Source organism: Podarcis filfolensis (assembly GCF_964270895.1).
Source record: "Podarcis filfolensis genome assembly, chromosome: 17".
In the NCBI taxonomy this organism is placed as follows: Eukaryota; Metazoa; Chordata; class Lepidosauria; order Squamata; family Lacertidae; genus Podarcis; species Podarcis filfolensis.
Window position 1 is genome coordinate 10,835,778 of NC_139621.1, and position 23,348 is coordinate 10,859,125.

A 23,348-nucleotide genomic window follows, 5' to 3' on the forward strand; every position below is an offset into this window, starting at 1 on the left:
TACTGCAATGCGTCCCACGTAGGGCTGCCAATGAAGACTGTCTGGAAACTTCAGCTGGTGCAGAAATCGGCGGCCAGGTTGCTCATCAGGGCAAGACTGTTTGAGAGTATTACATCGATCCTGGCCCAACTGCACCGGCTGTCAGTTAGTTTACCAATTCAAAGTGCTGGTTTTGACCTATGAAGCCTGAAACGATTCAGGAATGCAGTACCTCAAGGACCACCTCTCCCCACATGAACCTACCTGTACCGTGCAATCATGAAGCCATTCTTTGTGTGCCTTCCAACATGAGAATGGGCCTTTTTTGCAGTGGCTCCCCATTTATGGAATGATCTCTCCAAGGAAGCTTGCCTGGCACCATTGTTACATATTTTAGGTGCCGGGCAAAAACTTTCTTCTACCAAGCCTCTTGCTATTTAAACAATCCATGGCCTTTTAAACTGTGGGTGGGAGGTATAGCTTTTGTTACTATGTTGTATATATATAAAATATATACACACACACTGCCCTGTGATCTTCGGATGAAGGGTGGTATATAAATTTAATAAATAAAATAAAATAAACTGCAGGGTGGTACTTGAAATGGGTGGAACAATCTTGGTGATTCTGCTCTTGTTGCCGTTATTATTATTGCTTACCTGCCCTTCATAGGGTTGGAGGGCTGGTTACATAAATACAAGATAATAAAATAAGTTTAAAAAACAATAGCAACAAATTTACAACTTAGCATCTTTCCTAGGAGATCTTTGCCTGGTTTGTTACATCCATCAGCCCCTCTTGCATGACCCATCAGATTCCAGGTTTCTTTGGGGTATTGCTAAATGTAAAAAAATTCAAGCTGCTAGGCAGCTTATGACTTGCAAGGGTGGGGGAGGTTACACCTGTCTTTCTGCTTTCTGTGTAATGGTCTCACAGATAAGGATGTAACACAATATTATGTCAGCCTTCTACCTGTGCACTTTTGTGCCATAAAGAACAGTTAGCAATAAGTCTTGCAGACCACACTTTTGCTTTCTGCTGTTGTTTAGTTTTACACATAGCTAACAAGTTTCCCTCTTTTGCTCTTGCATAATACATTTGGAATTCAGAACATGAATGCTGTTCCTTATTTTTGTGTGCAAGATACATAAAAATGATCCACAGTTTCAGAAATAAATGCACAATATCTTATTAACCACTAGCTAAGCCATTACATAGTAGGCCTGCTATGGACTGAGATGTAATGGATATATTTTAGCAAAGTTATATACTCTCTACCTTGGGTTGCACAGAGCCGTGCCATTTGGGTTAAATGTTCTGTCCTGAGCTCTGTCTCACAGCTGTCTTGATAGGATAGTTATTTGAAGAATAGAATTACTTTGCTCAGAGTAATCTGAAACATAAATTATAAAGGCTCAGAGTAATCTGAAACATAAATTATAAAATGAAATAGGGAAAATAAGACATGTCATCAAAAACAATTATTTGACAGCTGATTTCTCCTTCCATGTCCCTGAGCATTGATTAATCCACTGCCGATTGCACACCCTATGGATGTGGCATGGCATGGTGCTGTCAAATAGACTACTGTGCTAGACAGTCTGTTACACAAAATGATCTAAACAAAATCACCTCTAAGCAATAGACTTGTTAGTCTGTTGCAGCAAGCAACACCATTTTCAATGTACCACAAAACACAAACAGGTCTATTGTGATGTAATATTCTACTCTAGACATTTTTACCTATCCTTGAAACATGTTTCCATGGTACATGAGGATTAGCAGTGACAATGACAGTCTGCTTTTAGTCGAAACAAAATAAAAAAATTCCTTCCAGTAGCACCTCAGAGATCAACTAAGTTTGTTATTGGTATGAGCTTTTGTGTGCATGCACACTTTTTCAGAAATCTGAAGAAACAAACTTAGTTGGTCTCTAAGGTGCTATTGGAAGGAATTTTTTTATTTTGTTTCGACTATGGCAGACCAACACGGCTACCTACCTGTAACTAGTCTGCTTTTAACCCCTGATAAGCAGCAGAGCAGCCTATGCTAAGAAAGAGTTTCTTATGCTTGTCTTTGCTACCCCGCCCAACATATAATGGGTGTTTTGCTTGCATTAAATATTAGTGACCGATAGCTCTATGTACAAATTCATAGTGTATATTATTGCTCAATAGCATTTCTGTAACAAATAAGATGAGATATACCTTCTCATATGATGATACCAATAGTAATGACTGTGATTTGTTTTGTCCTGCAACTAATTTTAATGTGCAGTATCTACCTGAGGACCCAGAGATAACCCGTCTCACACCTTGGAGGATTCTACCTTTGAAACTTTATGCTAAAAAATTTTCTGCCTTGGAGTTTCTTAGCTGCTTTTCATTTGCTTTGTCTTCACAATTTGCCATTTAGGAATTGCTTTAAAGTGTGATTAGGGAGCTATATCTCAGGGATTGTTTCCCCCTCACTCCCATTCATATGTAGAGGGGAAAAAAAGTCCAGTAGCACCTTAGAGACCAACTAAGTATGTTTTGGGTATAAGCTTTCCGTGTGCATGCACACTTCTTCAGATACCTGCAAGCACACTTCTTAGTTGGTCTCTAAGGTGCTACTGGACTTTATTTATTTATTTATTTATTTCAACTGCATCACACCAACATGGCTACCTACCTGAATATGTAGAAAATGTTACTGAAATGTGATCGTGACAGAAAGGGAGCACACATTGGTCTGAATGTGCTTGGTGAACACTGATTTGAACAGCCTTAAGTGATGGTGGGGAACTTCCGCCCAGGTCCTCCAGGCTTCTCTAGCCAGATTGAACTCTCCCTCCTAGGCCATCTCTCTCCCCAATCCATGTCTCCAGTCCGCTCACTAGTGCTGTTATGCATTTTCCTTGAGTGTTTTGCTGTCTAGAATGTGTCCTCGAAGTATGATAATTACCGTATTTTTCATCCCATAGGACGCTCCGTCCCATAGGACGCACCTAGTTTTTTTGGGGGGAAATAAAGGAAATTTCCCCCCCAAAACCAGGTCGAGGAAACCAAACCAGGTCGGGGAACCGCGGGATGGCGGCGCTGCACCTCCCCGCTGTCCCCCGAGCTTGTGGGGCTGGCCGATGTCTGCCCGAAGCGTGGGGCGCTCTGCTTCAGCGCGCCCCGCGCTCCGTGCAGCAGCCTGCTATCCACAGCCTAGGGAGCCCTGCGGGAACTCCCGCGGGCTCCCCAGGCTTGCTGATAGCTTCCTGAAGCCTGGAGAGCAAGAGGGGTCGGTGCGCACCGACCCCTCTCGCTGTCCAAGCTTCAGCGAAAGCCTGTATTCACCTCATAGGACGCACACAGATTTCCCCTTCATTTTTGGAGGGGGAAAAGTGCGTCCTATAGGGCGAAAAATACAGTACTCTTGTTTGCCTTGATGTAGGTGCATGTGTAGAAACCTGGCTTTAGTATGGACGGAGTGTAGCATACTGTAAAAATTACATGCATTGCCCTCCTACTTCTGCATTTTGCCTATGAGGAAATGCAGTGATCAAACTATTTTAAACATTTTTCAGTGGAATTGGTGTTCTAATATACTGTACATCAGTCACTACCAATGACTAAACAGCTGTAATCCTGGGTGTATATCTTGATCCTGTAGTGAATTCCTTGCCATAATCATTGCACGCAAGGCATTTTATATTGACATGAGACCAGTATCTGGTTTTCTGAAAGATGTGGAGCAAGCATCTGCACCTACTTGAGTCTTTAGAAAACCAGCTTGGTGTGAATTTTTATCACAGAGTTCACCACATGTACTCTTCTGTGAACAGTTGTGAGGGATGCAGCCTAATGAGTGAGATTGCATGTATTAATGCTGTATTTCAACAGTGATGCTAAAAACTGCAATAACTAAACTTCAGTCAGACTCATGAAGGTGAGCATGAAGTCAAAGAAGTAGAACAAACCCTCAAATCCCCACCTGCTTTTGAAAAAGTACATCTTATCAGATATGTCTTCCCTCTCCTGCAATAAAACATTTCAGTTTACTAAAGTCATTTCAGTTTACTAAAGCTATTGTATGTGCTAGCTTAGGTTATCCTTTACCCAAGCATGTTTATAACACGTGTTGTATCTATGGAAATTTCTGATGGTTGCAGGCTTGGGTTGTCTTTGATGTTTCCATGAATAGGTGTCATTGTCAGAGTGCATATTGATGCTGACAAACAGGAGAGCCTCTTCTGCTTTCAGTTGATCTGATGCAACACAGTTAGAGATCTGGGAAAATGTATTGCATAAAGGGACTATTACATGGTACGGGATACTTTGGGGGCTCTATAGTGCTTTCCCCATACGTATCTGAATCCAAATTTTAAGTGTGCGCTAAATTTACGTAACATTTTCTTGTTTATATACTTGCCGCAAAAGTTCTTATTCCTATTACTCCTTGCTAGTGACCATTTTGCTGGAGGTTTTCCCAAAAGTTCAATACAGCTTTTGACATACAAATTAAAAACAATGGGAAAACACAATAAAACAATTGAATAGGGTCAACAAGAATATCTTATTCTGGGAAGCAGGTCATTACTAGTAAGTAGCATTGTTGATATAACTGTCAACAATGGAAAATCATTCTTTTGTATTTTAAGTACCCTGCTATTCTGTGGTTGGTTATTTAAAGTAAAACGGTAGCCGGGAGGGTGGGAAGCTTGGCCGTGTACACTAACTGGCTTTCAGCCTCCATTAAGTTTTTCCATTTTGTAGAATGTAATTTGTGTTGTTGGATGCTGAATGCATTGGACAACAAATACATAGCAAATGTTTTGAATTTTCAAAGAGAATGTCTTCGTAGAATCTTCATCTTAAAAGTGTCAGACCTCAGTTTTTTCCAGCAGGTTTTGTAATGGTTTTATCTGGAAGCTACTGTTGACAAGTGTTTCATCACTTCCTTTCTTTTTGTCTATCATGTAGAAAATTGTTCCTTGATAACAGACTGGTGTTGTTGGTTTGCTTTTTTGCTTAATTGACTGGGTAAGAAATATAAATCTTTATGTAGTTTTACCTTAGGACTTGGCTGTAGACCAGGTGGTGGAACCCTTTTCTGCCCAGGGCCGTATTCCCTGCTGGACAGTCTTCCAAGGGCCATGTACTGATAGCGGCAGGCCAAAGTAGACAAAACAACAAATGTGAATCGTTTTTACACTAGGCTTCTTCACACTCTCCTCCTAACATTTCACCCAGACAAGAAGCATTTTCAGAGTTCAAGGACACATTCCAGCCAATGATGGCTGTGATTTGGGGAGACTTTTGAGATCCAAATAGAGAGGCCTGGAGGGCCACATGTGGCCCTTACATCTGAGGTCCTCCACCCCTCCTGTAGATAGTAGATTTTATGGTGTGTTCTTGGTGGAAGCAGGAAGCATGTGTAGTGATGTGTAGCAGTCCATAGATTTCTAATGTAAATCAGTATCATTATATATCTACATAACAGTGTTCAGAAAGTGCCCCTGTTGCATGGGCCAGTGATGAATCATTGAACCAATGATGCTTTCAGAGGCTGTAACTAGTGGCTGGGCATAAGATTAATGGTACCATTATGGTAATTGCCATTTTGAGACAGTGCACATTTTCTTTAAATCAGGGGTGGCAAATCTACAACTGCTTCTATTGACTCACCAACCCTTTCCCTAATAAGACATCCCTTTCTTTCCCTCTCAACTTACCCTGCAAAAACCATGTTGTCATTTTCTGACATGGTGGCATTGCATGAAGGTCTTTTGTCTCTACTAGCAGTGGTGCCATGCCTGAGGAAGAAGAGGTGATTTTGAAGCATAAGTTGAGAGTTTTGCTTTTTATTTGCAGTGCTGCACTTGGTCACATCCAAACTACTATGCAGCTTTTAGAGGGTTAGCTAAACTTCACTGTGACTTTGAGCTGAAAACAGTGAACCACTCATGCTGTACACAGTCAGCAGTGCTATTACTTGATAACACTTTAGCAGATGATTACTTCTTTATACTTGGCACCTTCATTTGTAATCTTTTAAGAGCCTAGTTGCTACAGATAAAACTTGTAAATCGTGTTAGTGTTCATGCTTTGGTGACTATACAAGAGCTGTTAGTAATTCATGTTTCTTAGGTCATGGATACACCATTGGTATGACTCTGCATAAGGCAGCTTCGTATGTTCGATTTCCTGAAAGTCTGCCTTTCTTAAGAGGATTGGTCACTTCCTCTAGGAAATGGAACTGCATAATAAGCAATAATTGTGTGTGATAGGGTGGCAAGTGCTGCTAGGGCAGACTAGTCAGGAATTCTTAGGGCTGAGAAAAACTGTTCACTGTTCACTGTCCTTCATAACATTTTTGCCAGTGCCAGATGTTCCCTTTTGTCTATTTGTATGAGAAGGTTCACCTGTTTATTTACATTGCCACTCTTGCTCTGTTCTTTCAATTAGTGTGCCAGCTCTCATAACATCAAATGTACCTACACCTGATAGGCTGCAGAGTGTTGTGATATAATCTTATAAAAACTATTTCATGATTTGGCTAGGATTGCCAGGTAGCTAAACTAAGAAGGAAGAAGCAGTAACCAGGTGAGAGAGAAATAAACTTGTGGTAAAGCATCAACAGTTACAGTATAATGGTTCCAAAAAAGATGAATGTTTGAGTTTTTGGCAAACATTACTGTACACCCCCGGAACGAATTAAGTACTTAACCCGAGGTATTACTGTACTTCCCAGAATGACTTTACTATGGCTAGTGACTGCCTGCTGAGCACAATGATGCACAGCCCACCAGCAGAGACCTCTGCAGCACATTTGTGCACCACAAGAAGAGGCCTCTGCCCATCCTTGGATAGGAACAGACAGTGGGCCTGGTCCAAGGGATTTGAGTCAAAGCTTTGGTTAACTTTTGAAGAAGCTTACCTAGGTCAATGTAAGTAGGGATAATATAAGTTTCAATTTCAGTCAGTTTGGCTCTTCATGGTTCTTTTGTATTATTTTATTCCATGGGTAGGAAAACTAAGAACCCAAGGGCCAGATCCAGCCCAATCACTTTCTCAATCTGGCCTGCGCATGGTCCAGGAATCAGCGTTTTTTTATATGAGTAGAATGTGTGCTTTTATTTCAAATGCATCTCTGGGTTATTTGTGGGGCATAGGAATTCGTTCATCCCCCCCCCCCAAAAAAAAAATATAGTCCGACTCCCCACAAGGTCTAAGGGACAGTGGACTGGCCCCCTGCTGAAAAGGTTTGCTGACCCCTGCATTCCCTTCTTCATCATGTTGTATGGTGGAGCTCAGCCCTGTTGTATCTAGTATGCTTGATGTCAGGATAGAACTGGTGATATGAGAAATGCTGGGCAGGTATTTAACCTGTGTGCCACCATCTAGCTCTGGCTGAAGAAAAGGATAGCTAGGAGACCAGGTCTTGCTGGCTACAGGCTGTCTTTGCCACTGTTTCCTGGAGCCAGGTCTGACACCTGGGCCCAAGTTCTGCTTGCATCACAACACCCAGTGCCTCGGGATCAGCTGTAATCTTTCAACCAAACTGCAGCTAGTGGTATTAACTTACACATGGTCACACAGAAGGTTACTGCTTCCCTGGTCTGTCTTCTTTTCTAGGAAGGGTACAAATCCCCACCAAGGATCCCTGAAATAGTGAATTCCCAAAAGTCTACAAATCATGCCTGCATTGGACTAGATGACCCCTGGGATCCCTTCCAATTTTATGATGGGGGGTGTGGTACATCCAGAATCTCTCAGACTTTTGTACCCAGGTTTTGGTAGTGACTAAGGATACTTTGCTGGGTTGAGGCTGGGATGCCAACTATGTTGGTTCTTGGAGGCATCAGATCACGGCACGTACACCGTGGGTTCATCTCATTTGGATCACTGCAACACAGATTATGTGGGGCTTGCCTTTGTATTTGGAAACTGCAGCTGCAGAAAGGCTTATGGCTAGGGCCAGTTATGGGGAGCCTGTGAATGAATCCTTGGCAACAACAGCTAGATTAGCTGGTGGTCCTAATTATTTTGAAATGTGCCACTGCAAATATTGAGTTGCTTTGTATGTGCTTGCCTCATGGAGCCATTTCAGTCGTGGAACTTTGGGTGAGGAAATGACCTTTTGACAAGTTTGCTCAACTGAAGTTTTCTAGGGATAAGTGGAAACTGCAACAAATTGCAAACACATTTAGGAGGCCAGCCAACTATGCCCTCTTCCATTGCACCTCTTCTGATTTTCATTTCTCTCCCCCCAACATGCCCCCATCACCAGTCAGTAAGCATTCTGTGCCCACTGAGTATATTACATCCTTGTTGGGCCTACTTTTGTTTTTCTCCCCCAAGTTTCTTTTATGTTTTTGCGTGTCTTGGGGTTTCTTAAGCCCGTAAGTGTATTGAAACTTTCCTTATCTGCATGGATGGTGACATTTTTGGCTATGTAAGGTGTCAGGCTCAGAGAATGAGTTTGTTATAGGATAACACTCCTGTTTGGTGCTCTGAGTGAGATATGAGTGCCTGGACTGAAGCAATGGTAGAAACGCCCTTGGCTTGTCAACGCTGCCATTTGTGTTTAGGGACAGCCTGGCTTCAGTGCTACATGCAGCTTTGTTTATTTCTTATTTGCAGAGTGCTTCCTTCTATCTCCATGAAATAGCCACTTGTTAAAGCCACTGCATAATGTGCTTTGAAGCTTTGTTTAATACATATGTATTTCAGCATTCTCCTTCATGACCAAACCAAGTTTCCCTTTGACCTCCATTGAAGTTGTCTGTCAGTAATGTTGTAAGGCTCAATTGTTTTGGCATTATGCAACAGAGGACTCTGGGCCTCTTCCTCTGACTCACTGTGGTTGTACTTCCTGTCTTGTAATGTATGTCCTTTGGTGTCCGCTTGCTAAAAGCTTGTCTCTTTTTATCAAATGGTTTCCAGTAGGACTTCAAGTTTTAATTAGAAGATCAATCAATTAAAGTTGATAGGGGAAGGAATAACAGGTGTTTGTGAGTATGAATGGAGTATGTATGTGTTTAAGTGTGTAGGGTGGAAGGGAGATGCTTGTCCTGGCCCCACCTTCCACAGCACCTAGTCCAACCCCCTGCAATGAAGGAATCTTTTGGGGGGGCTCAAACCCACAACCCTGAGACTAAGAGAGTCGTGCTGAGCCTGTTCTTGTTTTAAATGGATGTAGTTTTTACCAGAAGGACTGTGAACTGTTGTGGAAATCATGTTTTTAGGACAGCAACAACTACTTAGGGTTTTTTTCAGCGGAGCTTGGTACAAGGGATGTATGTGTCCTAGGCTGTCAGAGATGGCTTTAAAAAGAACTGCTTCTGCTGTTGTGGCAGATGCTCTGTTGGATGCTTTTCAGTAGGGCACCTGGTCCATGGCCTCCACTGTGGTTTCCCAGAGAAACATCTCGTTGAGACAGTGGCTCATTGATTCTAGTTTGGAAGCACACTTGGCCAGCCTCCTTTTCTCAGGGGCAATGATGATGATGATGATGATGATGATGATGATGATGATGATAGTAATAATAATAATAATAATAATAATAATTAATTTTATTATTTATATGAAACTCATCTGACTAGGTTACCCTAGTCACTCTTAAGTGGCCCCCAACAAAAAATATATATACAAAAAACATCAAACATTAAAAACGTCCCCTACACTTTTTGGGAGTCTCTGCAGGTTCACTTGGTGGGAATAAGAAATAAAACCAAGGTACTGCCTTTTGCTAAAATAGATGAATTCAAGGAATGACAGTCTTCCTTTTTTCATCCCCCCATGCAGCTTTCCCAATCTACCTAAATGAGAGCCTTGGTTGAAAGTTTCCAAGTGACTGGAGAAGACCACTGTTGTGACTGAAGCAACTAAGATGTTTTTCCTTGCCCATAATGTTGAAATAATTCATTTCTATGCAGACTGCAGTTAAGTATGTAGTCATTCTCATAGAGAAGACTTGTATAAAGCTGCTCTAAAGTTTTATATCTTGATAACGGGGTGGCTCATTGGAGGTCTACTTGGTACTAGTTCTTCAGACTGCAGATCTGTGAGCTCTGGCTTCCGTCATGGTGTCCTGTTGTGCCAGAAGCAGTTTAGTCATGCTGGCCACATGACTTGGAAAGTTATCTGTGGACAAATGCTGGCTCCCTCAGCCTGAATGCAGAAATGAGCGCAGCACCCCAAAGTTGAATTCGACTGGATTTAACCATCCAGGGGTCCTTTACCTTACTAAGCTAACAACTTTGAAGGTTAAATGGGATGAGAATAACATAAAAAAATAAAGTAATATAATAAAGTATCAACAAAATATTATTTCTTTATTATTAATAATAATAGCCAGAAACCAAGCAGCATAATCTGTCTACACAGATATGTATTTGATTGCCTCTTGAAACCCAACACAACTGATGCATTCCTACAGAGAACCAGATTTGCTAACCCACATCAGATCACAGAGAAACATATTTGTACCTACAAGCCACCTTCTTTTACAACTAGCTGTCAGCCATCTGCTTTTATGTTTCTCGGTCTCTGTTGCAAAATTTCCATTTCTTACCTACACACACCATCAGCCCCTTCCCTTTAGGTGGAAGAGGTGTACCATCTTTTCCAATTTTTGATGGGTTTCTTCTTCCAGACATCCCAGAGAGATCTCTGTATATTTCCCAACCATTTGTCACCATTAAATAAAACATTGTCAGACATTCCTGGCCATCAATAAGCATTTTTCTTTTAACTTGAATGAAACCAAGAATTATCAGAACATTCCACAAAAACCTAATTTAAGTTTGGATTACTTGGGATTTCCTGACAAAGGAACATTGCCCAGTCAGTATAACAGTATTGTGGTTTGCACCTTGTGGCAAGCCGGGCTATGGTTTATCATGAACAAACACAAATGCTAATATTGTGTCCAGCCTGTTCCTTTCCCCCCAAAAGCGGGGAGAAAGTGAACTGGTGTGCCAGCTTAACCTTATAAACCAGTGCTTGTGGTTTTTTTGTTTTTCCAAGAAGATGACTTACCACAGCCATCACCAACTTGGTTATGTTGGATTTCTAGAAGAAGAAGAAAATAATTGGAAACTTTTCTGTAGCTGCAAATTAATTGAGATCTGATTTCCCAAGTTTATTGAATTATTGTTTACTTGTAAATGTTTAAAGATTTATTTTGATTAGTGTAAAATTTATACACTGCTTGATTGAAAAAACAGCAACCTCAAAGCAGCTTACAAACGATAAAATAGTAAAACTGAGAAAAATTCACAGCCATACTTAAACATTCAAAAGTTAAAATACTAAAATAAAACACTTAGTAAAGAAAGCTTAAATATATAAAGGGGGGAAATTAGTAAGGTGTACTTAGTGTGATTTAAATGTTATATTCAAACATATAGCTTTACTTAGAATTTTTTATTGGATTCCTTGAAAATATTTGGAGAAATGACAACTCTGTAGCATCTTACTTCCTTTACCTTTAGATTTAAATAAAATTTTAGGATGCCTGAATTGCTATGCGCATAAAAAAATCAGCTTCCTGGGGGTAGCCATCTGAGAATTTAAGTACAGCCTTGATTTAAACCGTTATTATTGTATCCATTCTAGTTCACCAGTTTGATGGTGGCTATGCTTTCATGTCTCAGTAAACCTTAATTATCATGAATATGTAAATGGAGCAATAAAACACAACCCATGACTAGTACTGCATCTGGGGATCGCAGTTTGTTTTGCTACAAACAAACCATGATTGTTCTTGGGTTGCCAATTGTGTTTTGTTTGAAATGAAACAAACCATGATCCTTAGTTCAGAAGTAATGCTAAGCCAAGGCTCATGGTTTGTTGCACCCGCTCATGCTAGGGGAGGATCTAAGTGGGAGTGATTTGTGCATTTATTTTGCACTTACTCTGATGTGCAGACTGAGCAAATTTATATCCATTTATATCCATTCATTGCTGCCAAGTGATTTTAGAAAATGATGCATTTTAAAAAGTGCCTTCACTATCTAGGATCCCATAAAGGTAAAGGGACCCCTGACCATTAGGTCCAGTCGTGGCCGGCTCTGGGGTTGCGGTGCTCATCTCACTTTATTGGCCGAGGGAGCCGGCATACAGCTTCAGGGTCATGTGGCCAGCATGACTAAGTCGCTTCTGGCGAACCAGAGCAGCACATGGAAACGCCGTTTACCTTCCTACCTGAGCGGTACCTATTTATCTACTTGTACTTTGAATGTGCTTTTGAACTGCTAGGTTGGCGGGAGCAGGGACCAAGCAATGGGAGCTCACCCTGTTGTGGGGATTCAAACCGCCAACCTTCTGATCGGCAAGTCCTAGGCTCTGTGGTTTAACCCACAGCGCCACTCGCGCTAGGATCCTATGCTCATGGTCAAATGAAGATCATACATCAAAGAACCTTTTCAGTCTTGATTCCTGTTTCTTATGAATACGGTAGTCTTGTCAGCATGACTAGAATGCAACAGGAACATGTATTTCTAGGTAACGAAGTCTCACACAATGGGTCTGCATAGGACACTATACACTCAGTGGGAGAGGATTGGGAGTGACTCTCAAGGCAAGTTGCCAAGTGCTTTGTTCTTGTTTTTGTAATTGGAGATTCTATTCTCTTGGGGAAATTTCTCAAAACACTTTGGGGTTTAGAGCAAAATATGCTTTCATGGGGCCTTACCCAGTTCTGTGTTCTGAATTCATGGGTGTAACAACAACAAGGAAACTGCACTGGTCCATTCAGCATTCATTTATTTGTACAGGGCTATTATAGCCTATGTTTTCTGCAGTCTTAAGTGCAAGGTGGCTAATAGATGCAACATAATTTAAAAACACTGCTTTATTAGGAAACGAAAGACCAGCAGGGAATAATAACTAAAAGCAAATGTTTTTTATTTCTTTATCCTGAATTTTTAAAAACCCCTTCTGATTTGAGTTTGTGTGGATTTTGGGAGGCTTCAACAAACTGAGCTGTAGTTACCCAAAAAGCAAGTGGTTTTAAGACTGGGAAATGCTTTTCAAAGCATTGTGAAAGTAGCGTTCTGCTAGCTAGGAAGACAAACATTTCCAGAGCTTTGGGGGATGTACTTCTTGATAAACACATGGATTCTTAGTCTCTCTCCCCACTCCAAGAGTATCAAATCTATTTTATTAACATATTAAGAGCTTAATTTCAGTGTGGGAAAAAGAGATGGAATTATGATAATGTTTTAATAGCATCACAAGTGTTTGGGGAGTATTTCTGTGACTCCTGTATATAGTAGTAGCTGTTGGCTGAGGTGGCAGGAGAAAATTGAGTTTGCATACCACAAAAGGAAGGCAGGAAATAGAAAGCTTGATGTTTGTACACTGGTGCCTTTTTTGTATTTTTACAAATGATTGAAGACTTGTCCAAAATTGTGTATCAGCATCCATTTAGAAATCTGTGTGTATCTAATTTGGTAAAGTTGCTAGGAATCCTCAGTTGCTACCAGAGACTTCTGAAAGTCTTTCCATGTCTATCAGATATCTCAAGGTCTCACTTAGACCTTCCAGATCCACTTGCTTCATCCAAGAAAGCTCTTTATGCTTCTGAGCCTCCATGTGTACTAGCTATATAGTTAAGGAAGCAGCAGCAATTGCACCAACTCTTAATATTTGCTAATTTAAAATATAAATCTAAGCACAATATGTCATTAGCAGTGGAAACCATGAACAACATGTTGAACTGTACAGTATTTAACATTATCATTCCCATACATCAGGGTGGCCATATTGATGTTCTTGAGATACTTTTGGACTCCACTTCTGATCAACCCCAGCCAGCATGATTGATAGTCAAGGATTATGGGACTTGTAGTTCACCAACATATGGAGGACACCACATTGACTACTTCATAAAACTGTCATTGTCTTCCTTTGTATGCTATTACAAAATGTGCCAGCTTTCTCATTAAGGTGGCCATTAGATCCTATGGACATAATTTTGGAACAGTGCGCTGTTCCAGAATAGGATTTTAAAAGTATTGTTTGTCAGTCCTCATAATTGCAGTATCTTTTTTTATGCCATTGAAGTAACATTATCTTGTAAAAATACTCTGCAGAGATTTCCTGCCCCGTGGATCTGGAATTGTTACCAGACGTCCCCTCATTCTTCAGCTTATCTTTTCTAAAACAGGTATGTGGTTTTTTCATTGTATTTGAAGAGTGACCCAAGTCCTTGTGTGAATACTGATATGTCCATGTGCAGTTTCTTCTTTGACTGTGACTACTCTAGAATGCAGAAATCTTTATTTGCTCTGGTTAACTAGCATTGTTTATGTCTTTGTGGGACTATATTTCAATGTTCTTAACATGTTTCCAAGCCAGTGTCTTTATTAAGTAATTTACTATGCTTTGGTAAAAAACATGGACATGCTTTTTCTGAATACGTTGACTTGACTTGTAAAACAAATAGGGATAATGAATCAATCAGTTTTGTAGAGTATTAGAATTATATTCTTAAATCTGAGTGAGGGGAGACTGTGTACAAGTTGAACCAAGGCCCTGCTGCACTTGTGGGCCAATAAGCTGAAATTGAATCCTCCTAAGACAGAAATTGTGAGTGAGGTCTAAGAATTAGGAACTTTGCCTATTCTAGATGGGATTGCACTTCCTCTGAATGAATATTAGGGGGCAGTGGGGTGACGAAGTTACCTGGGGATGTCATGCAGCAGTCAAGACTAAGCTGCTGCCTGGGCCACCCTGTTCTAAGGGATTGACCTAAGACAAACAGCAACAACAGTTTGTTGGTCACTGTGCCCAAAAAACAGTGCATAGCACGACTATGATAGCATCTCTCCTCACGCTGCCCAGGGTTGGCTACTCAGTTCATCATTCACAGGAACTGCACTCAACACCTTGGCACCACCTACCTGAGCCAGTGTGCTAAGCAAAAACCAACTTGCAGCACAGCTGTAGCAGCCTCCCCTTTCTTGTGCACTGTGCACTGACTGCCTAGTTTGGTGGAGGTGCACAGGAGCAACTGTGGCAGTCTATTGAAGGCTTTCTGTCGTGTTTTTAAAGAGCTTTCTTATGGTTATGGCAGGCAGACACATTGGATAGCAGAACATCATGTGTCATGGGGTGGTGATAGGCTCTTCTGAGAGTATGATTCTTAGCAGTTGACCAACCATCCGGGAGTTGCCAACCATTTGGGGCTTTTGGGCACACATTTGCAAACTGGGCAAATTGCTGTGGGCATCTTGCACATCCCACAAGCAAGCACACTCCACAGCCTATTGTACGGGCTTCTGTATAATGCTTCTTTCAAGCCCAGTTTCAGCAGGGAAAGGATAAGGGGAAGGGACCATGTGGGCACCGTGGAAGACCTCTCTGGGCACATCCCTTGGGACCAAAGCAGCAACACTTTGGTAACATAATACAACACAGTAAATGGACAATGGATATTTGCATAATTTAGGAAATACAGTGTGTCTCCCCCTCCCCTCATAATTTCATCTCACAAAATGAAACTGCTGAGCATGCTGTGCAGCCCTACTAAATCAGGCATGCAGTATAAAGCATTTGGTATAGTTAAAAGTGGTTTTCGGTGACAGCTCCTGATTGAGCCCTCAAAAGCTTTTCCAGAGGTGTGAATTCCAATCTGACAAAGTGATTTCTCTCTTTCAGAATATGCAGAATTTTTGCACTGCAAATCTAAGAAGTTTACAGATTTTGATGAAGTCCGACAGGAGATTGAAGCGGAAACAGACAGGGTTACAGGAACAAATAAAGGCATCTCTCCTGTTCCCATTAACCTGAGGGTGTATTCACCACATGGTAGGTATGGTTTTGTGCTCTGGATGAACATTTTAAAAGCACATATTACTGAACTGAATACATATATTTGAGTGCTACTGGACTACTCAAGTACCCTGGACTGGAAATATTCAGTAAAATGGAAAGCTATATCTTTCTTTGGGACTTAGGGAGTAAAAGTCTGTATATAGATGAAGCTGTAGGAGGATGTGAAGTCATTAGATGCATTATCATGGTTAAAAAAGGCTTTAGGGTCTTATTGTCGTGAGAATAACTAGCTAGATCTCCCTAATGGCTTCCCTCCATCCTTGTATGAAAAGACTTTGGCAAAGTTCCTTGAGGTCACAAAGCAAAACTTGATGACCTTCTCAAAAGGAAGTTCTTAACATTGTGCTCACTTTTCTTTTCAGTATTGAATCTGACTTTGATTGACCTTCCGGGTATCACTAAGGTGCCAGTCGGTGACCAACCCCAGGACATTGAGTACCAGATAAAAGATATGATTTTGCAATTCATCAGCAGAGAGAGTAGCCTGATTCTTGCTGTGACTCCAGCCAACATGGATTTGGCCAACTCAGATGCTCTCAAAATGGCCAAAGAAGTTGACCCACAAGGTAAAAAAAAATCCTGATTTTTTTTTCTCTTTCACCTGTTGCACTGATAAATTCCACACAGTTCCATGGCAGAATACTGTAGGGTCTCCAAAATCTCACTCTGAGCTTCTCAGCTAAAATAATTGGGAAGCCCCAAATCATTCTAGGTAGAATAGTCCAGTGCCAATGTGCTTTTTCTATGGTCCTGTGCCAGATACCTTTCTCTGCTAAAATGCTGGTCTTTGAAAGGAATTTTCTAGAGGATCCTGGGAACAGAATGATAGTAGCAGAACCATAAGGTTAGGACAACTGGAACTTAAAATTGCAGGGCAGAACAAGATGGAATAATTCATGCCCTTGGTGGCAATAATTAGTTCTGTGCATTATGAAGTAAAATAAAGAGCTGTACGAAAGCCCTAATCACAGTGATGTGCAAAGTTGCTGTGCTAAGCTTATCATTTATTATAATATGTAGTGTAGTTCCTGAGAACTTGTTTAATCTTACACCTGAATATTTGTATCATCTGTTGATCAGTCGTTCTGTTTTTCCCCCTCAGGCTTACGGACAATTGGGGTAATAACCAAACTAGACCTGATGGATGAAGGCACTGATGCAAGAGATGTTCTGGAGAACAAACTTTTACCTCTGCGGAGAGGTAGAAAGCTATTAAAACTTATAACTGATGGATATTTGTGTGAATGAACTCAAGTACTGTAGCATTGGTCAGATTCATAGACTTGAATAAAATGAGTGTTTGCTAATCAGGCTTGAGGGAAGGAAGTACCTGGGCTCCAAACCATCATGCAATGTGCATTTAATGTGCACTCTGGGTACGAAGGAGCAAATGAAAGTAGCTACCGTATTTTTTGCTCTATAAGACTCACTTTTTCCCTCCTAAAAAGTAAGGGGAAATGTGTGTGCGTCTTATGGAGCAAATGCAGGCTGCGCAGCTATCCCAGAAGCCAGAACAGCAAGAGGGATTGCTGCTTTCACTGCGCAGTGATCCCTCTTGCTGTTCTGGCTTCTGAGATTCAGAATATTTTTTTTCTTGTTTTCCTCCTCCAAAAACTAGGTGCGTCTTGTGGTCTGGTGCTTCTTATAGAGTGAAAAATACGGTAGTTTTGAAGTCTGCTTGCTGTTTATCTTGTCCCTTTGTCATCCAGAGCATTCCTAAAGCACCCAGATGTACAGGGCTTCTGGCAATCAGCTTTCTTTTCTTCCTAGCATCTTTGGGTGCAAAATGTCAGCAGGATGCATATGGGACGTGATCTGCGACCAAGCTTCATGACAAAGCCCAATATATTTGACATGAAGTTGTCAGATTCTTTCTTCCATCCACACTTTTGGCAGGAAGCAGTCAGTGGTTGGAGCCATATATTTTCGTATACCTGTTGGAAACTTCCAATTTGCACAGTAGAAGGGACCTTAGTGATGATCCTAGCTGAGTGTTGTGCATTTAGAGCCAATTTGTGATCTTGATGAATTATTCTGGCTCTTGTGTAGCTTTTAACTTGATTAGCTTTGTCCAGATTTGATCTCTGTATAGGTCTGTATACTGTATAGTAGGAGATGACTCATCTCACCAGCATGAGCTCAGAGTCTGACAAGAGTGGGTTCTTGATTACCCCTTCAATGAATATGCTTGCTATATTGCTCAATATCACAGTTCTGCATTTGAAATAAACAGTGCAAAATAGGCACATTTTCATATTTTATATTTGGGCTGTACCACTTGGTTTTCTGTAAATTTCTGAGTCACAGTGCTTTCATGTACTAAGGAAGACAACTTGTGACATCAGGGTGTGAGGCCAAGTTCCATGGGAAAGAACTATCCCGAGTGTAAAAATTCCAGCCAATGGCTGTTGAATGTCCCACTTCATGGCTTCTTGTCTTTTTAATTAAAATAGGAGCAATAGGCCCTTCTTAATTTTAAGTGTAGATTGTTGTAGAAGCTAGGATTCCCCACTTCTTTTGTACCGTTGCAACTATGTGGCTTTCTGCAGGGGTTCCCTGTTGTGTCCTAGCTGCTTTCTCTGCATTTGTACTGGGGTCCTGTGCAAAACTATAAGGCAAAAACTAATATATGGAGCTGTCCACTCATAGGCTACATTGGAGTTGTGAACCGGAGCCAGAAGGATATTGATGGTAAGAAGGACATCAGAGCAGCATTGGCAGCTGAGCGCAAGTTCTTCCTTTCCCATCCTGCTTACAGACACATGGCAGACCGCATGGGAACCCCCCACTTGCAGAAGCTGCTCAACCAGGTAGGCTGTTCCTGTGGCATCCTGGCTCTTTTGCCTGGCTCTTTAAAGTTGGCTGAACATCACTGATTCCCCTTAAACCTTGCAGAGATGTTACAGTATGTAGGAAGGTGGCTGGTACCTCTCACCCCAGTGTGATTCTCCCCCCTCACTTTTTCTTACTGAAAAAATAATAATCTGCTGTTCTTCATTTTATAGCTGGTTTAAATATTTGAAAGAAACAGGGGAGAACAGAAATAAGGGTCTTTGGTTTTTAGCTTATTTCTTTTTCAGGTATCAGCTTGTTGCTGACATGAAATAAGTATGTAGTTCTGCTAATCTCCCATCATACACAGTTTTCTCTGTGGAATTATTCCAAATGAATATGGATTAAACTTGTTGAAGCAGGAATAATAATAATAATAATAATAATAATAATAATAATAATAATAATAATTTATTATTTATACCCCGCCCATCTGGCTGGGCCTCCCCAGCCACTCTGGGCGGCTTCCATTAAAACCAAAAATACAGTCAAATATCACACGTTAAAAACTTCCCTGAACAGGGCTGCCTTAAGATGTCTTCTGAATGTCAGGTAGTTGTTTATCGCTTTGACATCTGCTGGGAGGGCGTTCCACAGGGCGGGCGCCACTACCGAGAAGGCCCTCTGCCTGGTTCCCTGTAGCTTTGCTTCTCGCAATGAGGGAACCGCCAGAAGGCCCTCGGCGCTGGACCTCAGCGTCCGGGCAGAATGATGGGGGTGGAGACGCTCCTTCAGGTATACTGGACCGAGGCCGTTTAGGGCTTTAAAGGTCAGCACCAACACTTTGAATTGTGCTCGGAAACGTACTGGGAGCCAATGTAGGTCTTTCAAGACTGGTGTTATATGGTCTCGGCGGCCGCCCCCAGTCACCAGTCTAGCTGCCGCATTCTGGATTAGTTGTAGTTTCCGAGTCACCTTCAAAGGTAGCCCCACGTAGAGTGCATTGCAGTAGTCCAAGCGGGAGATAACCAGAGCATGCACCACTCTGGCGAGACAGTCCGCGGGCAGGTAGGGTCTCAGCCTACGTACCAGATGGAGCTGGTAAACAGCTGCCCTGGACACAGATTTGACCTGTGCCTCCATGGACAGCTGTGAGTCCAAAATGACTCCCAGGCTGCGCACCTGGTCCTTCAGGGGCACAGTTACCCCATTCAGGACCAGGGAATCCTCCACACCTGCCCGCCTCCTGTCCCCCAAAAACAGTACTTCTGTCTTGTCAGGGTTCAACCTCAATCTGTTAGCCGCCATCCATCCTCCAACCGCCTCCAGACACTCACGCAGGACCTTCACCGCCTTCACTGGTTCTGATTTAAAAGAGAGGTAGAGCTGGGTATCATCCGCATACTGATGAACACCCAGCCCAAACCTCCTGATGATCTCTCCCAGCGGCTGCATGTAAATGTTGAAAAGCATGGGGGAGAGGACAGAACCCTGAGGCACCCCACAAGTGAGAGCCCAGGGGTCTGAGCACTCATCCCCCACCACCACTTTCTGAACACGGCCCAGGAGGAAGGAGCGGAACCACTGTATGACAGTGCCCCCAGCTCCCAGCCCCTCAAGACGGTCCAGAAGGATGTTATGGTCGATGGTATCAAACGCCGCTGAGAGATCCAGCAGAACTAGGAAACAGCTCTCACCTTTGTCCCTAGCCCGCCGGAGATCATCAACCAGTGCGACCAAGGCAGTTTCAGTCCCATGATGAGGCCTGAATCCCGATTGGAAGGGATCCAAATGGTCCGCTTCTTCCAGGCGTGCCTGGAGTTGTTCGGCAACCGCTCGCTCAATCACCTTGCCCAAGAATGGAAGATTTGAGACTGGGCGATAGTTGGCCATCGTGGCCGCATCTAAAGATGGTTTTTTAAGAAGCGGTTTAATAACCGCCTCTTTCAGCGGGTCTGGGAAGGCTCCCTCAAGGAAAAGACCTGTAGATGGTTTCCATAAGCCAGTGCCTGTTTTGGAAGTGTTGAAAGGGCTATGCTGGGAGCAGCCAAGTTTTCTTTTAACTTCATCCCCAGCAAGGGGAACAAGGAAAGGATTTTGGTGCTAGAAAGAGGGATAAGGTGTTCACCTAGGTGGTGGACTTGCAGCTTTGTTAGGCTGAGATGGGGATTTAGGCATTCTTGGGCCATATACCAAAGAATCACAGCCTACTCCAGTTTAGAGTTCCATCACACCACAAAGGAGCAGCTGATGGATAAGAATTTTGGTAAATTTTGGAGGATGTTAAGTAGAGATTAATTGAGAACAAAAAGCAATAGGGATTCATCTTGGACATATCATATATGGAGAATGGGAAGCCAGTTTTGGAAAATTGTATTAAATTGAATTAATTTGGCAATGATTTGGAAAATCAATAAAAATAATTGGCAAAAAACAACAACAGTTCCATCACACCACAACTTACCCCTGATCAAGAGCTAAAGAGACAGCCCTCGACCTAGCTGGCTTGAAAGGGAAAGCTGCTTTTATTCAGCACTAAGCAACACTACTTATAATGATGTTGTTATAAAATGATCACTCTCTTTTTTTCCATAGCAATTGACAAACCATATCCGGGAGACTCTGCCATCACTGCGTAGCAAACTCCAGAGCCAGCTTTTGTCCCTTGAAAAAGAAGTGGAGGAATACAAGAACTTCCGCCCTGATGACCCTACACGGAAAACGAAAGCCTTGCTCCAGTAGGTCAAATCTACATTTAGCTGTGCCTCTCACAAGGGGAACTTCCTTCCTTTGTTGTGTTGTGCTTTCAGAGGCTAGCTTTCATCTTGAGAAGCATGAAAATGTAGGGTGGTATCCAACTAAGTTTTACTCAGCGCAGACCTGTTGAAATTAATGGACCTAACTAGTTATGCTTATTAATTTCAGTAAGTTTATCCTGGGTAAAACTTAGTTGAATATCTGTGTTGTGGCAAACATCCAGTGTGCTTCCTCTGCTCATTTTTTACTTGTACGGCATCATTTATGTGTAAGTTGCAGTTCATTTTTTACTTGTACGGCATCATTTATGTGTAAGTTGCAGTTCACAATGTTGCATAAGGAAAAAGGTATGCATACTACAGAGCATCCTTTTGGATCTATAGGATGCACAAATTACATGTGACTTTTGCATTCTTTTACATTCCACGTTTGGTCATAAAGTGCATGTGGAGCGGTATTTTTGTGTAGCATGGTTGTGGAGCAGCAAATCTTTTTTGAAACATTGTCCATAGTTTGAACTTGATCATCTTGACAAGGTTGGTGTCCAGAGTTTGAGTATTTTAACATCTTACATTTTTATAATGGAATATATTATGATCAAATCTATTGTTTTTCAGCCTAATTGCATGCTTTGATTTTTCTAAGCAGTTTTCAGATGGCAGCATAAAAAGTTTTATTGTTGTGATAGTGATAGCGTAGTGTGTGCCGAAGTAGTGTACCAAATAAAGTCATCTCCTACTACAGTCATACCTCGGGTTAAAGTTGCTTCAGGTTGAGTGTTTTCGGGTTGCACTCCGCGGTGACCTGGAAGTAATGGAACGTGTTACTTCCAGGTTTCGCTGCTCACGCATGCGCAGACGCTCAAAATAATGTCATGCGCAGAAGCGGCGAATCGCGACCCGCACACACGCAGACATGGGTTGCGTTCTCTTCAGGATGCAAACGGGGCTCCAGAACGGATCCCGTTCACATCCAGAGGTACCACCGTATGTGTTTTTTGAAAGCTTCCTAGCAAAGAATTAGATTTCATACGTACATGCCAAAAGAAGTTGATCTAGTAAAAAGTGTTACCTTTCACTCTACATTCCTGATTGACTGATAATGGCTTCTGCTCACTCAACAGACTGTGGCATTATATAAACTTATATAAAAATTTGGTTTTAATTTATATCTGCATAGGATGGTCCAGCAGTTTGCTGTGGACTTTGAGAAGCGGATTGAAGGCTCTGGGGACCAAGTAGACACGTTAGAACTATCAGGCGGAGCCCGAATAAACCGCATCTTCCATGAAAGGTTCCCTTTTGAACTTGTCAAGGTAAAAGACATGGGATATTATGTCCTGGGGTGATTTGCGAGCTGCTGTTGGAGGACATTCCTGATAGGGACAATGCCCCCTACTGGAAGGATCCGTCAGGTTCCTCTTAAGCCTTCTGCCACCTCTCCTGGGGGAAGAGTCATCCCTCTCTTGAGACTGACTGATTGCTGTTGGTGACAGTTGGACCTTTCTTTTCTCTGAAAAAAGTATTCTCATCTATAGCCTTTTTAATGTTTACTTTGTGCCAGTTTGTGAGTTTGGTGATTAAGTATGGTGTTTATTCAGGCTATAGCTGTGCATATGAGAGTACTGCTGTATTTTCAACCCACCGTTGACAATCAGTAAGACACATTTCCCCCTCTTAGCAGTGTTCTGTTGCTTGCTAGGAAAGAGCAAAGTCACAAGTGTCTGCTTTGGGCTGATGATCCAGACCCCTTTGGAAGATCTTATCTAATCATCCAAAGTTAAAGAGGCACAATTGGGGTCCCATCCCATAGAAGCAGTTTTATCCTTCCAGAGCAATATGGAAGAAGGCCATGCATCATGCACCTGCAGACCTAATTTCATTCAAGTCTAGGACACATAATGGGGCTTACTGAACATGTCTTTATGGCAAAAGGCAGTCCTTAAGGTTAAAATCTCTTAACTTTGCACTCACATTTGTTAGCTGATCATTGGTACTGACCTTGAGGTGTACTAAGGCAAAC

General features: G+C 41.9%; 1 protein-coding gene across 14 annotated transcripts in view; it reads left to right on the forward strand.

Annotated features, from left to right (window-relative positions):
* Positions 1 to 23,348, forward strand: part of DNM2 (dynamin 2) — a 62,849-nt gene that overhangs the window by 1,058 nt on the left and 38,443 nt on the right. For 11 of the 14 annotated variants that reach the window (XM_083593141.1, XM_083593144.1, XM_083593132.1 and 8 more), the window contains exons 2-8: positions 14,054 to 14,127; positions 15,621 to 15,770; positions 16,160 to 16,363; positions 16,900 to 16,998; positions 18,447 to 18,607; positions 21,165 to 21,307; positions 22,506 to 22,641. In XM_083593141.1, coding sequence (XP_083449267.1) covers positions 14,054 to 14,127; positions 15,621 to 15,770; positions 16,160 to 16,363; positions 16,900 to 16,998; positions 18,447 to 18,607; positions 21,165 to 21,307; positions 22,506 to 22,641 — 967 coding nt within the window. Of the gene's footprint in view, positions 1 to 9,758; positions 9,901 to 14,053; positions 14,128 to 15,620; positions 15,771 to 16,159; positions 16,364 to 16,899; positions 16,999 to 18,446; positions 18,608 to 21,164; positions 21,308 to 22,505; positions 22,642 to 23,348 lie in introns of all 14 variants that reach the window. The other 3 variants (XM_083593134.1, XM_083593135.1, XM_083593136.1) reach the window with 1 other exon arrangement.